At 35.0% G+C, this 16,025-nt stretch overlaps 1 protein-coding gene across 8 annotated transcripts in view; it reads right to left on the bottom strand.

Annotated features, from left to right (window-relative positions):
* LAMA2 (laminin subunit alpha 2) overlaps positions 1 to 16,025 on the bottom strand; it is a 615,089-nt gene that overhangs the window by 242,416 nt on the left and 356,648 nt on the right. For 5 of the 8 annotated variants that reach the window (XM_027602583.2, XM_027602581.2, XM_027602580.2 and 2 more), the window contains exons 15-18: positions 14,402 to 14,513; positions 8,834 to 8,887; positions 8,537 to 8,650; positions 3,872 to 3,999 (exon numbers count right to left, since the gene is read on the bottom strand). In XM_027602583.2, coding sequence (XP_027458384.1) covers positions 3,872 to 3,999; positions 8,537 to 8,650; positions 8,834 to 8,887; positions 14,402 to 14,513 — 408 coding nt within the window. The remainder of the gene's footprint in view (positions 1 to 3,871; positions 4,000 to 8,536; positions 8,651 to 8,833; positions 8,888 to 14,401; positions 14,514 to 16,025) is intronic. The other 3 variants (XM_027602582.2, XM_027602585.2, XM_027602584.2) reach the window with 1 other exon arrangement.

Consider the following 16,025-nt stretch of genomic DNA (forward strand, 5'->3'; position numbering starts at 1 on the left):
ATCACCAAAGCAAAACTATCACTAAGCCTTATACTTCTAGATGAAGGTTACAGCAAACCTTTAGCTGATTTTTTTGTTGTTGTTGTTATTAACCTGTGAAAATTTGAATTCCCTCTTCTGGACTATTTGTGAATATTCAATTTATTCCTCAGAGTTTTCAACTCAGTTTATAATAGTAATGACTTTTCAAAAAAAATTTTTTTTTTAAATGGAGAGTTTCCCTATCTCATTATTTAATGATTTAAAAATAAAACACTTCAGGCCATTAGATTACAGGGGATTTTTCTACTCACAATGGCACAGCTAAACAATGTTAATGTTCCACGTGGTTTTAAATTTAAAAGTCTTTTTAACTTTAAACACAAAACTAAGTATTTTTAAACTAAGTGGATTATCACTGTCTTTCTACTTGGGAACAAAAGCTATATTTGAAGCTGGAATTTAAAACAGGTTGCTACTCTATTCTCAGTTCTACTTCTAAAGATAAAATTATTATTTAATAATTTAATTATTATTTAATGAAAGTGAAACATCTCAAAAATGGAAGGATCTTTAAATACTTGGTGTCACTGATGCTATGGAGTTGTCTTTATTTAAAAAAAAAATATCAAGATCTGCAAAATTATACAAAATGCGAACATATATACTTGAGGAAATACCATCTTTGGAACTGGGACCCAATCCCTTTGTTACTGATGGATGGTGTTGCTGATACATAATTCTCAAAATGTATTAAGTTAAGATTTGCATTGTACAATCAATGGCAGCCTGCTGGATTGGTAGCTCTGTTAGTGACTATCATTTTGCCTGAGAAGAAGTACAACAGAAATGAGTGGCCAGATGTAGTCCCTGTTTTTCTCAGTGAGAGCAAGTGTTGAACACTGAATTTTGAATATATTGGATGGCCCTGGAGAATTTCATTCAGCCATAGTGAGTGAGCAGGTTCTCCATTGCATGGTCTAACCCTTCACAAGCACACTAGCGAGCAAGGGTTGTGTCATATTATGGCCAACATAGGACTGGCTAACCACAAAATATGAAGGAATTTAATTTGTCTTCCTATATTTATTATTTTCTAGTAGATTTCCCTTTAGCTTCTTTCTTTTTTCTGATACCTTTGGTTGCCAAAGGATCTTCAGTTTTGTGTCCATCCAAGTTCAATTGCTTTTGACCTTAGCACTTAAAATTCAGTGTGCTTTTTAAAAAAAGTTCTCAATGTAGACTGCAGAAGCCTGGAAAGTACACTGACTTGAAACTTAAAATTCCAACTCTGATACTTTAATATTATGACTCTGAGCAAATTATTTAATAATAATCAGCCCTTGTATTGGACTTATCAAGTCCAATCATTGTTTCAAGTGCTTGGTGTATTTTAATTTACATAATTCTCACAACAACCCTATAAGGAGGTCCTATTATCACAACTAATGATGAAAGAACTGAGACACAGAGCACTTAATTAACTTTCTCAGAGTCACACAGCCAGAAAGTATAGAACTAAAAATTTAAATCAAGGATTTCTAGCTCCAAAATTGGTTCCATAATGCTATTTTTCCACTTGGAGACTTTTTTCTTAAACTGTAAAATGGGGGTAATAATATTCACCTTATTGGGACTGTATATTGCTATATCTAGAATATAGTAGTTTGTTTTATTTTATTTTAAAGATTTTATTTACTTATTTGAGAAAGAGAGAAACAGAGACAGAGAGAGCGAACACGAGCAGGGGGAGGGGTAGAGGGAGGGAGAAGCAGGCTTCCCGCCGAGCAGGGAGCCCCACGTGGGGCTCGATCCCAGGACCCTGGGACCATGACCTGAGCCGAAGGCAGACGCTTAACCGACTGAGCCACCCAGGCGCCCCTAGTAGTCTGTTTTAATTAAATATTAGTTCTCTTTCCCCCCTGCCCCAATGATTAAGGTGTAAAATTCTGAAGGAGGAGGTTTGTTGGACAGGAGGATAAGCATTTCAGGTGGGCTGAAAAGTAGGAACCTTAATTTCCATGAGGACTTTTAAACTTAGCGACAGAATTATTATCTATGTCTTTTTGACTCTAATAAAAAGACCATTTTCATTGGCAGTGTCTTGGGTAAGACCTCATGCAGAATAGGACCAAGTTGATAACACCTTTACATTAAAAGACCATAGCTGATAGACTTAAGGAAAAATGAAGGGGGGGGGGAATCGGAGGGGGAGACGAACCACGAGAGACGATGGACTGAGGAACAGACCGAGGGTTCTAGAGGGGAGGAGGTGGGGGATGGGTTAGCCTGGTGATGGGTATCAAGGAGGGCACGTACTGCATGGAGCACTGGGTGTTATACGCAAACAATGAATCATGGAACACTACATCAAACACTAATGATGTAATGTATGGTGATTAACATAATAAAATAAAATTTAAAAAAAGCACCAAAAATTTAAGCTCTTCAAGCATTATCACAGCATTTAGAAATAGCTGGAAAGTGCCTAATATAATACAGACATTATTAAGCACTAAGTTTACCTATTTTTTAAAGATTTTTAAAATTTATTTATTAGAGAGAGAGAGAAAAATAGAGAGAGTGTGTGTGCTCATGAGAGAGCATGGCTAGGGGGGAGGGGCAGAGGGAAAAGGAGAAGCAGACTCTCTGCTGAGGAGGGAGCCTGAGGGGAATCATGACCTGAGCTGAAGGCAGAGGAAGCACTATGCTTACCTTTAAGAAGAGTCTCCAAAAAGATGCCTTTCACTTACAATCACCATTATTTACAATTTTTTACTAGTACAGAAAGGTTGGATTTTGTTCAACATAGTATGCCCCATTAAAATGAGAAGTGTTTGTGATGCAGGGTTTTGCTTAGGTAGTGGCTTAAAGTTGGCCACTCGGAAGGAATGGGAATTAGAGCAGCTGAAAGAAAGCACTCCCCTAAAAGGTAAGGGGGGGAGGCAGACAAAACATATACTCTTAAACGTCTTCTCCAAGACTCCAAGGTTATTGTTCTAGGTGAATAATCAGAAAATTTTTTAAAAATAAAGAATAAAAACTAGATGACTGAAAACATGTATAAAGTTTCATTAAACTTTTTAAAGACTTAGTTTTTACAAAATAAGGTGCTTATATCACCCATATTTCAATATTCATATAATTTAAATCTAGTCCTTACCACTAAACTGTTTTAGTGAGATAAACTGAAATATGTATATATACACATATATATATCCTACACGTATGATATCATATGATAATGTGATAAACCATGTGATAACCAAGGGATAGGATGGGTGTTTAAAAGTCAGCTAGACTGGTCTCTTTACTTTTTCTAGGAGTTTGTGACTTGCCAAAGATTCATAAATAAATAGTGTGAGACTGGGACCCAAATAAGCAGTAAATGTATTAGTGATCTTTTAAAAAAAATTATTTAAGTAAACTCTACACCCCATGTGGGGCTCAAACTCACAACCCCAAGATCATGAGTCACATGCTCTACCACTGAGTCAGCCAGGTGCTCCAGTATTAGTGGTCTTTTTATTACTATATAAACACGTGTGTGTGTGTGTGTGTGTGTGTGTGTGTGTGTGTGTACATGTGGGCATGTATATACATTTGTATAAAATACGTCTGTCCTTTATAGTTGTTTTAGAAATTCCATTTGAGTTCTGTTGCTTACATATTAAATCACCAGAACTAGAACGAAAATATTAAAAATTCTGCAGAATAAATAGCCGTAACTTTAAATATTTTATATTTAGAAAAACTCATATTACCTTCCAGAGAAATTCATGCATATATTTATTATTTATTTATGTGTGACAAGAGAAAGAAACATTCTATATCAAAAATGCACTTGCAGAATTGGATGCCCAAATCATTAAGAGGTAAGTTGGTTACTCACTTATTGGATGGGATATTGAGTGGACAGGCACAGGGCTGACAGTCTTCAGAGGTTCCTTTACTAGGATCACCATAGTAACCAGGAAGACATTTATTGCAGTATGGGCCACCTGTGTGATTCTTACAGTTCTGAGAAAGAAATGCACATCAAAGTTTATTATTTTGGTCTCAAGCATCAACATATTACCAAAAATAGATCTACAGAGTTATTAGTCTGTTCCCTGTTAGGAAGAATAATTTCCCACATTAAATGGTCAATTTTACAGCTGGGAAATTGTATTGAAAATTAATCTAATACAGAGCTTATAAACTATGTGTCAGTTTCAGCATATGCATGCTTAACAAAAACAACTGAAATTCCTTAAAATGTTTTTCATTATACAAATCTTATTTCCTTTTTCTGTTAGTTTTCAATTTTTTTCATAAGGAAATACATGTGATTGTGCTTATGTGTGTCCATGTGCATAGTTACAGAGTCCTAATAATATATATTTAATGGAAATTGTAGCTGATTATAGGTAAAAGTCAATTGTCAGTTTAAAATTGCATATTTAATGAGAACAGTGGCTACTCATACAAATCCACTGGGACAATGATGCTCTTACCTCAGAGATTAATTTGGACCTTAGTGGGCTCTGATGATTTGGACAATGCCCTAACATATCACGTCTGTGAGGGGCCTGCTTGGCTTATAATTAAACAATGAGAATACTGAAAGATGTTTAAATACATCAATATGTAATGAAACCACAAGGCACATAACAATTTTTCTCCAACACTTTTTTTTAAGTGAAACTGCATTTTTCTACAAAGTAGTAATTTTTGGTCCCATGTCCTTTCCAAAAATAAAAAATCAAAATTAAATAATTTATATGTAGATTTCTTCATATTAGTTAAAGTATACTTACCAACTCAGGCTGTGTTCACAAAAGACTGGTATAAAGGTGAACAATCCCATTAACCAAACACTGGAATTGTCTATAAAGCTTTCAATAGCACAATTTGATAAATTTTTATGTTTTGGCACCATGTAGACCTAACTTCTTCTGCCTCCAACGGTACAATAAAATGTATCTAATTCCTTTAAAAAATCATCAATAAGGAATTATTATGACTGAAATATTTTTATTTTTATAACCACATAAAATTATAATATTTTTCTCATGTTGAAAAGAGTTCATCAGAGCTGAGGGGTACAAAATCTTTATTTTTATGATCATTAATTAAAGATGCAGAAGAAATACCTAAAATGTAAATTCCCTTTAAGGATAAAGCAAATATTTATTAATCTGGATGACCACTGGGATGGCCAGCCTAATTTAATGAAAGGTCTGAAATATTATTACATCAGTAAATTTTTAAAGAAGCTCATTTTAATTACACTTAGTAAATGGATTTAATAACACCACAAATAAATACATGGTTTCAAATGAAGCTTGTTAAATTCCTTGGGGAGAGGGACAGCTTCTTTATTGAGTAGAAGATATTAAATTAAAATCCAATCATTTAACACTCTGATTCTCTCACGTTCTATAAAATGAGGGAGTTAAAGCCTATGATTCATGAAGTTTTCAAGTTCTGAAATCCCAGGACAGTTTCATCAACTGCAAGTGAATAGGTATTTCTTTAGTATCTGGTGATACTTGAAAATAGGTTTTTCTTTAAGGTACTTTAATTTCTCTCTCAAATGCATTTAGCAAGCCTTTTTTCAAAGACAGCACAGACGTTAACTTCACTATCAACAGTTGTCTAAACAACAGCATATTAAGATGGAGTGTACAAAACATGGATCAATGTGAAGAAAGGCTTTCCTCTGATTTCATCTTCATATTAATTCCTTTCAGTCTTCAAGCTTAATTAAGGTTGGCTATTACTAAAAAATTGTGTATTTTTTGCAATATTCTTTGCATATTGTGCAAGTGAATAGGTATTTCTTTAGTATCTGGTGATACTTGAAAATAGGTTTTTCTTTAAGGTACTTTAATTTCTCTCTCAAATGCATTTAGCAAGCCTTTTTTCAAAGACAGCACAGACGTTAACTTCACTATCAACAGTTGTCTAAATAACAGCATATTAAGATGGAGTGTACAAAACATGGATCAATGTGAAGAAAGGCTTTCCTCTGATTTCATCTTCATATTAATTCCTTTCAGTCTTCAAGCTTAATTAAGGTTGGCTATTACTAAAAAATTGTGTATTTTTTGCAATATTCTTTGCATATTGTCATGACCAAATTGCAACTTTCAAAGACTTAGGGGTTTTAAAAAATAAGATCATAAAATTGATTGTCTTAATCATGTTGAAAGTGGTATTTCTAAAATTCCACTGAAAATCTTGCATAACCCAGACACCCTGTTTTTCTTTAACTACTGATCTAAAAGAAAAAGAACATGTGGAAGTTGCTTATATTTACTAATGGCCTATTTCATCTAGTGGAAATCATAAAATTAGTCTTAACACTCGAGTGCTTTTGCAACTGAGCCTATAAAACAGCATTAGACAACAATACAGTGGAAATCAGAACTGAAAAAGATAAATGTACTCTGATGGGTTGGTTATTTTCACAGGTGTCCTGATATAAAGTGCTTTCCAAATGTCCACTCACAGCACATATGACAATAACAATGAGAAGGGCCAAGTATACATTCTTCCCATGTGGCTTTGAATGTTTCCTGGGTCACTTCAAATGTACTTTGAGTTAAAATGACCTTTTTATAAAGGTCCACACTAAACAGAGGTCTGGATTTTGATTTGATATCAAAAATATATTTCAGTCCATTTCTAATCATATTTCAAACCAAGCTAACTGAAAAGCAGTTTATCTGTAAATTTCATAAATTCTCTGTTTAATGCTGGGGAAAAAAAACATACATAATAAAAAAGGAGATAAAATGCAGGTTAAGTAAACACTAAAAATGTCTTTAATGTGCAACATTCAAATATTTTTCTCTGTGGGTCATATCAGAACCAATATGCTCAAAATGGTATATTAGCACTTAGTTATCAATATCATTTCAGATAAAAGGCATTTGAAATTCTCCAGAAATGTCTTACATGATCACATATTAACCAGCCATAATGGGAAACCCAGAAAACACAAGATTCTACTTCTATTGACAAGATCTCTATTGTTTCTCTAAGATTCTCTCCGTTATTTGAAGGTGGCCTTCTATTTTTTTCTCCGTGAAACAGAGTCAATAAACAAGGTTTCATCAGTAGAAGATCTCAGATAATCGTCATTTCCTCCCTTCTTCCTCCCCAAATTATGCTGAATGAAACTATTTTATTCTAAAAAGAGGGCTTCCATTCTCAGAAATATCACATAACCAAATGGACCAACAGCATGGTTTGATTTACTCCTCATCAATTCAACATGAAATAGGACTTTTGGAAACAGTATAAGTCTGGTATTGTAATCCATTTGTTTTGTCTCTTTAGATTTAAATAAAGCAAATCCATATCAGCTTTGGGCTGAATAGTTCCTATAGTATGTTAGCAAAGTGCTTAAAGGTAACTCAATATTTTTCCCAAGGTACATTTTAAAAGACTTATGGTATAATTAAAATGAAAATCGCTTAGTCTTTTTATTCATAAAAATGCCATTTGAAAAATCTACTGATCCACAAATTAAGGCTATCATGCTTTATACTGCAATGCAATTAAATAAAATCTTATAGACAGAAAACAGAAAGAGCATCAATAAACCTAAATGCCAAATTGCATTGAAACAAAAGCCCTGAATTTTCATTTCGGGTTTTTCCCAGAAGCTTTTAAGTGGACGAAAAAGGAGGGAAAACTAACAGGAAGAGAGAACATTAAGAAATAGAGATAACAGGGTCTGCCTTAAATTCTACAGGGAAATGAGAATATGATATCCTCCTAAATTGGCACTGTTTCAAATTGTGTTTCTGCAAGACTAATGAAATGAGAAGTGTTGTTTCAAGCTTCATGCCACGTCAGACAATATGAAATGAACATGCCCTTGAGTTCATCAGAATGGTCTATGCAGCGTACGTTCTCTCATCTAGAGGCTTCTTAGCAGCATGGGAAGTGTTGGAATCTGCAGAGCTTTTCTTCTGCTTAAAAGTTTAAACTTAATTGCAGAAGGGGTAAGCAGCTCTGATGACTATGCATATAATTATGCATATATTTATTATTTTTAATCTACATATGATACTTTGTTTTTACTTAACTGTTGAAATTTTAAAATAAAAAAAACATGCAGCATGGCCTCGTTTTTTCACTGTGGGAAAAAACTGAATTATGTCTATTATAAAGACTATATTTTATACTTTCATATTATGAGGATACAAATCATTTCCCATTATAGAAATACAGTCTCTTTTTGATAGATTTATGGAAGGAATTGAAGCCATATATCTTCATGGTAGATAGGTATCCCAGCCAGGAATTATATTTTATTATGATATATCTAATTCTAATTCAATTCTCAGACTCCTGTGGATAAACATTTCCTAATACTTGTTAGTCAGGATGACCACATATGAAAGAGCATTCTTGGCTTCCAACTCAGTTCAATATAAAGATCCCTGTCAAGTCACTTCTTGCCTCAAGTGTTTGTCCCACAGGTAGTAGTTGAATTGCAGGGCCTCTTGAGCTGATTTCAGCCTTGTCAATCAGCACACCCAGAGGAGAAAGCACTTACCAGGCATTCTCCGGTGATGTCATCACAGGATTCTGCATGACCAAAGCATTGACATGGTTCACAGATGCCACCAAAAATAGTGCCATTAATTCGTCTGTGCCGAGGCCAACAAGACTGAAAGGAAGATAAGGTGTCAAGTCTTAGGGATTTTTTTTTTTTAAGTTTGTTTTTTTGTCTTTTTTAGATAAAGGAACATATGTAGGTAGCACGCTCAGCAAACATGCTCTTCAGAGTGCGGCCATTACTGAAACATTGCTACAGAGCTAGTCCTCCTGATACTTGGGACTTGGTACTGACCTTAGCGTTACTGGCAGGTATGAGATTAGAGGAAGCATTAGCTTGGTGTCTCTTCTGAAATGGTAAAAGAAAGAAGAGATATAAAGAAGTGAAATGGGACAGCCTCAAAGTAAAACGCACAGACAGGAAAGGAGAAGGAAAAATACAGAAAAAGGGCAGCAGACATAAAAGGACTTTCAGAGAACCTCAGCCTAAGAGAGCACCTAATGTCATCCCAAGCAATGTCGATTTTTCTGGAAAGCGTTCCCTTACCCACATAGAACTGCCCTGAACTCTGTCACTTGGCAATCACTTGGAAGAAAGGTAGTGCCCCCCTTTTACATTTGATCACATACATATCTGACTTCTACACATAAAGAAGTCACCTCTTTCCTTCTCAATTCCCTGCATCTTTGTACATTTTCTCCAGTTGGCACAAAAATAGTTCAGGATTTCTTTACCACATATTCCCTTGATATTTTATTGCATTATTCTACTAGAACTCTACTTATATTCATCATTCCCTTTTTAAAGTGTGGAACACTGTATTATACAAAAATGGAGGGGCACCTGGGTGGCTCAGTCGTTAAGTGTCTGCCTTCAACTCAGGTCATGATCCCAGGGTCCTGGGATCGAGCCCCACATTGGGCTCCCTGCTCGGTGGGGAGCCTGCTTCTCCCTCTCCCACTCTCCCTGCTGTGTTCCCTCTCTTGCTGTGTCTCTCTTGGTCAAATAAATAAATAAAATCTTTAAAAAAATGGAATTCTGATTCAAAGAAACGTTCGGTTCTTAGAAGAACTTTGTGTCAGTGCCAATTCTAGGTCCACTGTCAGCCTTGAAGTTTCCCTTCTGTGGGGGTTACTACCAACTGTATGGGAGGCAAACTGAGGGAGGCAGACACTGCTGCCCTCTAGAAGCTTGTGTTCTCCCTCAAGTTAGAACTGCATTTTGTGGGTTATTTATTATATTTCTGGATGGTTAACTATAACATAATATATCATGAAAAGGCCTTTTTTTTTTTCCAGTTGAAAAATGGAAACAAGAGACACCACTGAAGTAATAAAGTAGAGAGTTGTGTTGTGTACTGTTGGAAACGTTCTTTCTGCCTCAGGGTGTGAAGACTCTTAAATTTGAACATCAATAATAAACACATAAAAGAAGGGTCTGCTGATACTTCACATCTGAAAGGAAAGCAAAAATGACTTCCCTCTTAATTTGGACAGTACAAAAAAGGTGTCGATTTTCTATCCCTTTCTTACAATTTCTCATTAAAATTTTTGCCACCCTAGATTCATTGTAGAAGAAATTTCCTTCTGTGATATGTATTTCTAAAAACTGGTGAAGCGGCAGACCCAGAAAGGGTGGAAATTAAGCATGTTGATAACAGGGAGAGAACTGATTTACTGTTTTCAGGACAAATATTCATAGAATTGTCATTTGTAAGCTTTTCTTTTTACTCTGCAAATGTATGACTCATACCACAACTTCATTGAGTCCAAAAGCATCAGCAATATCTCCATTTGCCATATTCCCCTCTAGAACAATGTGGTGGGGCATGGGGGTTCTTACTCCTCTCAAAGGAGTATCACTATACTCGTAATCTGCATTCCATTATCCGTTGTCTTTCCAGTGTTCTCTCTCTGGGTTGCAGCAGTAATAGCTTTCTTTTCTACTGGATCACTACTATCAGCTCGAAAATTAACTAATGAGAGTGACAAAATTACTTCCTTAATATCCCATAACTTTCCAGTTACCTACCTGTTTTTCTTTTCAGTATAACTACCAAAAATTCTTTCATTCACTTCCCTCTCATGCTTCATTCCATTCTACTCTGTCTTGTGCCGCCACCACTCAATTAAAACTAACCATGGCTATGTCACCACATTCCAGGTAGCCAAAGCCAGTAGACAATTCTATGACTGCACTTTATCTGACCTCCCATCAACATATGGCTTTGTTGATTCCTCTCCCCCTCAAATGCCCTCATCTTTCAATTTCCACCTCATCACAGTCTCATTTCCGCCCTCGCTCTTTGCTTTCTCCTCTGCTTTGACCCAACTTCTCATTGTCCGGAGCTCCTGGGAACTTGATCACTTTTCTCTTTCTCATCACGCTCTCTCCTAGGTAATTTTGTTCAGTCCCATGGTTGATGATGCCTTCCAAATATATATCTCTAGACCAGACTGATATTCCAAATTCAAGACCTGCATATTCTAACTGAATATTGACATCTATAATTTACACTTTTCAAACCCAGTATTTCTAAGATGGACAACTAAATCTGTCCTCTCCCCACAGCTATTCCTCCCCAGTTTTCCCCAGCTCAGTAAATGACATCATATCCAAATGTTCAAGCTGGTAATCGATGACTCATTCTTAAACTGCTTAGTTCTTCAAACTCTCCCCTGGTGTGTAAACTATCAATAAATCCTATTGGCTCTACTACCAAAATATATAGAGAGTAAACTCCTATCTTTCTATATCCCTGCCATTAGTCTAAAATAAACCCCACAACAGCATATTCTACCATAATAGCATGCTCTACCACAGTAGCATATTAACTATTCTTCCTCTCATTCTTGCCTTCCTATATTATGTTCTTCAGACTATAGCCATAAAGTCTTTTTCAAATAATAAAACTCAGGTCATGGTACTACCCACCTTAAAATATTCTCATGAATTTCCGTTGCACTTAGAATAAAATCCCTAATTATTATAATGCAGGCAAAGCTCTGAATGGTCCGGCTCTTCCAATCACATCTTGTGCTACTCTCTCCCTTGCGTACTAAGCTCTAGGCTTCCTTGCCCTCTTTCAGGTCCTTGCTGACTCCAAAAAGCTCCTTTCCACTCCTTCCTCATCCACTTCCAGCTTCTTCTATGAGGTGACACTTCTCATCCTTCAACACTCAGATTACATGTCACTTTAGAGAGCCTCTCCTGACAACCTTTTATAAAGTAGCCCCTCTCATCTACTTTTCCAACACCCATCCTTAGTTCTATCAAGATATCTTATTAATTTTCTTCATGGTATTTATTACTTTTAGTTAAGTTTGCTCTCTGGCATATTGTCTAACCAACCACTAAATGTAATGTCCTCAAGGGCAGGGACCATATCTGTATTGTTCATCACCTTATGATCCATATCAGGGGTCTTGATGTGTCAAAATACATGATTATCAATATCTATTAGCTAAAAAAAATGTATGAACACTTTCATGAGGTGGTTAATATTATTCCCATCATATAGAAAAGAAAACAAAGATTTGAACTGAGATAATTCTTTTTTCAGTTACCCCACTTTGCTTCCACTTCTTCACCTGTCCCACTGTGAAGTGAAATGAATTATGCTGGTACTAGGAAAGTCAGAAAATATTTGAAAGATAAACTGTGGAGGGATTTATAAGAAGTTGGGGAGAAATGAGAAAATAAGATTTCGAATCAACATTGTGACCCCAAATAAAGTAAAAGAGAATGACATTATAATGAGTGGTTTGACCTGTTTTTTGACAACCAAGAATTACGACATTCTGGTCTTTGTAGTTTACTCAGCTTTTAAGTGGTCTGCAGGTATTGGTGATAGCAAAGCCAGCGTGACTGGCTTTATGAACTCAATAAAAAGCAAGGGAAATCAGGAAAGGATAGAAATGAATAATAGTAAGTCTAAAAATTGGAAGTTTTGATGAGGAAAAGAAGGAATTGTTAGTAGAAAAAATGAAAAAGTCAGAGAGAAATTCCGGAGTTCCAGAATTCATTGTCTCCTGCCTGATTCACTAAATTCCTTTATGGGCTTCAGAACACCTTTATTTTATCAAACAATTATTGTGTGAGAATCACAGGAAGCTTTTATTTTCCCTCCTCTGTTTCTTTGTTTTGACTCTTCCAGGCTTCTCTCTTCCTACCTAATTGTTATCATTATTTAGCATCTAATTTGAGGTTTCTCCACTCTGGGATACTTTCAGTGACACTGTGTTCTACTGGAACTGCTCACCTCTTTGAATGATTATTGCACTTATGTTCTGTACCATTTACCAGTCCCTTAATTATATGGTGCTGTGATCCAATTTTTCATAGGTGTTTGTTCTGTCTCCCGAAATAGATCGTTAGCTGTTTAAGGACAGGGATTATGATGTAAACTTCTAGATAATCCCCTCAGCATGTAGTACAGAATTTACCAAAGATTCACAGTAAATATTTTTGAAGAGAGGAAAGAATAAACAAAACATATAGCCAACTGAACAATTCTAATATTCAGTTTTATATCAGTGGATGTTTGGGACTCATAAAGATGAAGAAGAGTACAGGGAATAATGAATGTGGGGATAAGATTAAAGCAAAAAATAGAATCAAGGTATTTATTACTCCAATTGAAATAGGAACTTAAAGGATCAAAGGGAGCTTTCTGGCTTGAAAAAAAACTGGTAGGCTCTTAATAAAAGAATATGTTTCATCAAATACAGCATGTATTTTAAATGTAAAATCAAATTTAGGTTGACAGAACAAATTTATTTCCACAATTATTTTTCTCTACTTTAGACGAATTTTGGAAAAGCAAGTGTCTCAACGAATTTCATTTAGTTTTATTTCTAGATAGATGAATCTGAGCCTAGTTAAAGAAAACACATTTGTCATGAATATGACTCTAAATCCCGCATACCCTCCAAAAGCATGCACTATTTTAGAGTACGAAGGAACTGACAAAGCAATGCCTAGAGTATTTCTACAAATGGCATAATGGGATAGTGTGTTGAAGTGGAACATTTTGGTGTACTCAAATGATTCCTTAAAGGCACCATTTTTAAAGAATTTAAGCTCCTATTTATCTGCAAGCTATGTCCTCTATCAGGAAAATGGTGTTTACATTTTTTGACCAGGTTTCAAGTAAAACCAATTTCAAACTACCTAAAAAAAGACATACATACAAGTACATGAAAATTATTACCTTAAAATGACACACTGTGGTATTAAATAAGAAATGTTAATCTTATTACAAAACTAGAATATTGGGGTAACAATAAATATCTCAAATTTTAGGTGTTAAGCAAATCAAACACAAGTAGGAAATTTTCCAGATCAAGGTATTTCTGCCATATATTATATTCTTGGCATTTTAAAGATTGTATCCTTCAGATACTTGCAGTTTGGTATTCTTAGAAATAAAGTAGAGAAAGAGTGTGATACACAACATTCAAAACCAGAGGAAGGGGGGGGATGTGCTAACTCCTGGTAAGTACAGAGACAGAAATGAAGGGAAATTATTTTGAAATATTAAATATTATTCTGCTATCATTCATCTTATTTTATCAACCAATTAAATAGGAAATACACACTTAGGAAAATATCAGATTTTCAGCTGTTGTAAAGTAAAAATATCCAGAACAGAAACATAATTTCAAGATGACATAATGTGAGTAGCACTCTATTTGAAAAGCCATGATTTTTGGCAGACACTCAAGTTTCTTCCTCAAGGAAAACACTATCATTTATTTGTGCAATCATTGATGGAAGAGCTAAACTACTTTTAAAACAGCGTATTGAAAGCAATGTGGAAGGAACTTGGAATGCGCTGAGGATTTATTCTTGCAAACTTACTTCACAAGAAGAACCAGTGTACCCGGGAGGACATTGACAAACCTCCACAGCTGCTGCAAGGCTTCTGTCAGTAGGATAGGGGACCGCGGATTCAAGGCCAACAGAGCCTAACCTACAGTGGGAAGGAAAAGAGATGGTAAATAGCTTGAGAAATAGTGTAGCAATAAGAATGTAAATATAGGTAAATGGCCAACAGATATCCATAACTTGAAGCTCTGGTCATTCATTAAATCTGTCCAGTGAAAAGTGCTCACCACCACTACAACATCAAATGTTGAAAAGATAGGAGAATATTTTTGTTCACTTCTTGGGCTTTGGCTATGTGTTTTGATTTCCTTTCTTGGGGAGAGAGTTTAAAATAACATAGTTGAAGGTATTTTTAAAACAGAAAACATTCACATGACTGACTCACTTTAACATTTAAACTACGAAATCAAAAGAAGACATTGTTAACACAAGCCTGAGGATTTAAATTGGAAGGAAAGATGGAAGGAAAAGAAAAAGGAAGCTATTTTGATTTCTTTTTTCTCAGAAACAAATCTGCACATTGGTAGGTAAAAGTGAAACTTTCAAATGCTCAGTTGAATTACTTAGAACTATTTTCTTAATTTGTTTTTGGCCTAAATTGAAGGCATTGTTCTCTGTATCTATGGGTTTCATTTTCACCAGCACTTCTGTATAATCCAGTGATTTTAGCAGAGTGACTTGGTGTCACCCATTATTTTGGGGAGAAGCTGGTTTGGCCAAATTGAAAAATGCTGTTATATTTGCCTTTTATTTATATATATGGTATTTATGTACATTACATGTATATGTATTTCCCATATGTATTTCCTTCCAAAAATACGAAAACTTAAAACAATTTAATTAAATGTTATTTGGGTCTTCTTGGCTTTTCCCATTTTTTTTTCATAAAAGAAATTTTAAAAGCTTCATTGTTAACAACACAGACTTGGGAGTCAGACAGACGAAGATTCATATCCTGTCTCTGACATTTACCAGTCCTGTAGCCTAGAAAAAATTACTAATTTCTCTAGGTCTCAGTATTCTCCTCTATGCAGTGAAGATTATATAAGAGTTCATACATCATAAGCTTGATTAAAGAATTAAATGAAATAATGAAGATAAAGTTCATATATATAACACATAGTAGGTGATTATTAAATAGTAGGCATTTTATTAACATTATTCTCACTGACTGTGAGACAAGATAGAAAATTTCTACATGAGTACTACAAGAAATACTACTTGAATCTCCAAATCTAGCTTCTTGCCATTTTAATATATTAAAACAAATTTAAAATAAACTCTAGGGGCACAAAATTAATTGATTGCTATTGACTAGTGGTAAGTATTGTTTCTTAAAATGACTGTTAACCTCCCCTAACACAATATTATATGCCATCCTTTAACCATAAGAAAGATGTAACCAACTCTTGCGTTTTCAGTTGCTTTCCAAAAGAGTGGTAGTAGATTTTTATTAATCGGTGATTTACATTTATCAAGGAGTTTCCGAGATTTGGGAATCTATGCTGTAATCAATCCGGACAACAAAGCTAATGGGCTCATTTAATGTAACTTCAAAGGTAACAACCTTTAACCAAATTGTAAGCTTTTTAGCTAA

The sequence above is a fragment of the Zalophus californianus genome, chromosome 7 (genome assembly GCF_009762305.2).
Source record: "Zalophus californianus isolate mZalCal1 chromosome 7, mZalCal1.pri.v2, whole genome shotgun sequence".
Taxonomy (NCBI): domain Eukaryota; kingdom Metazoa; phylum Chordata; class Mammalia; order Carnivora; family Otariidae; genus Zalophus; species Zalophus californianus.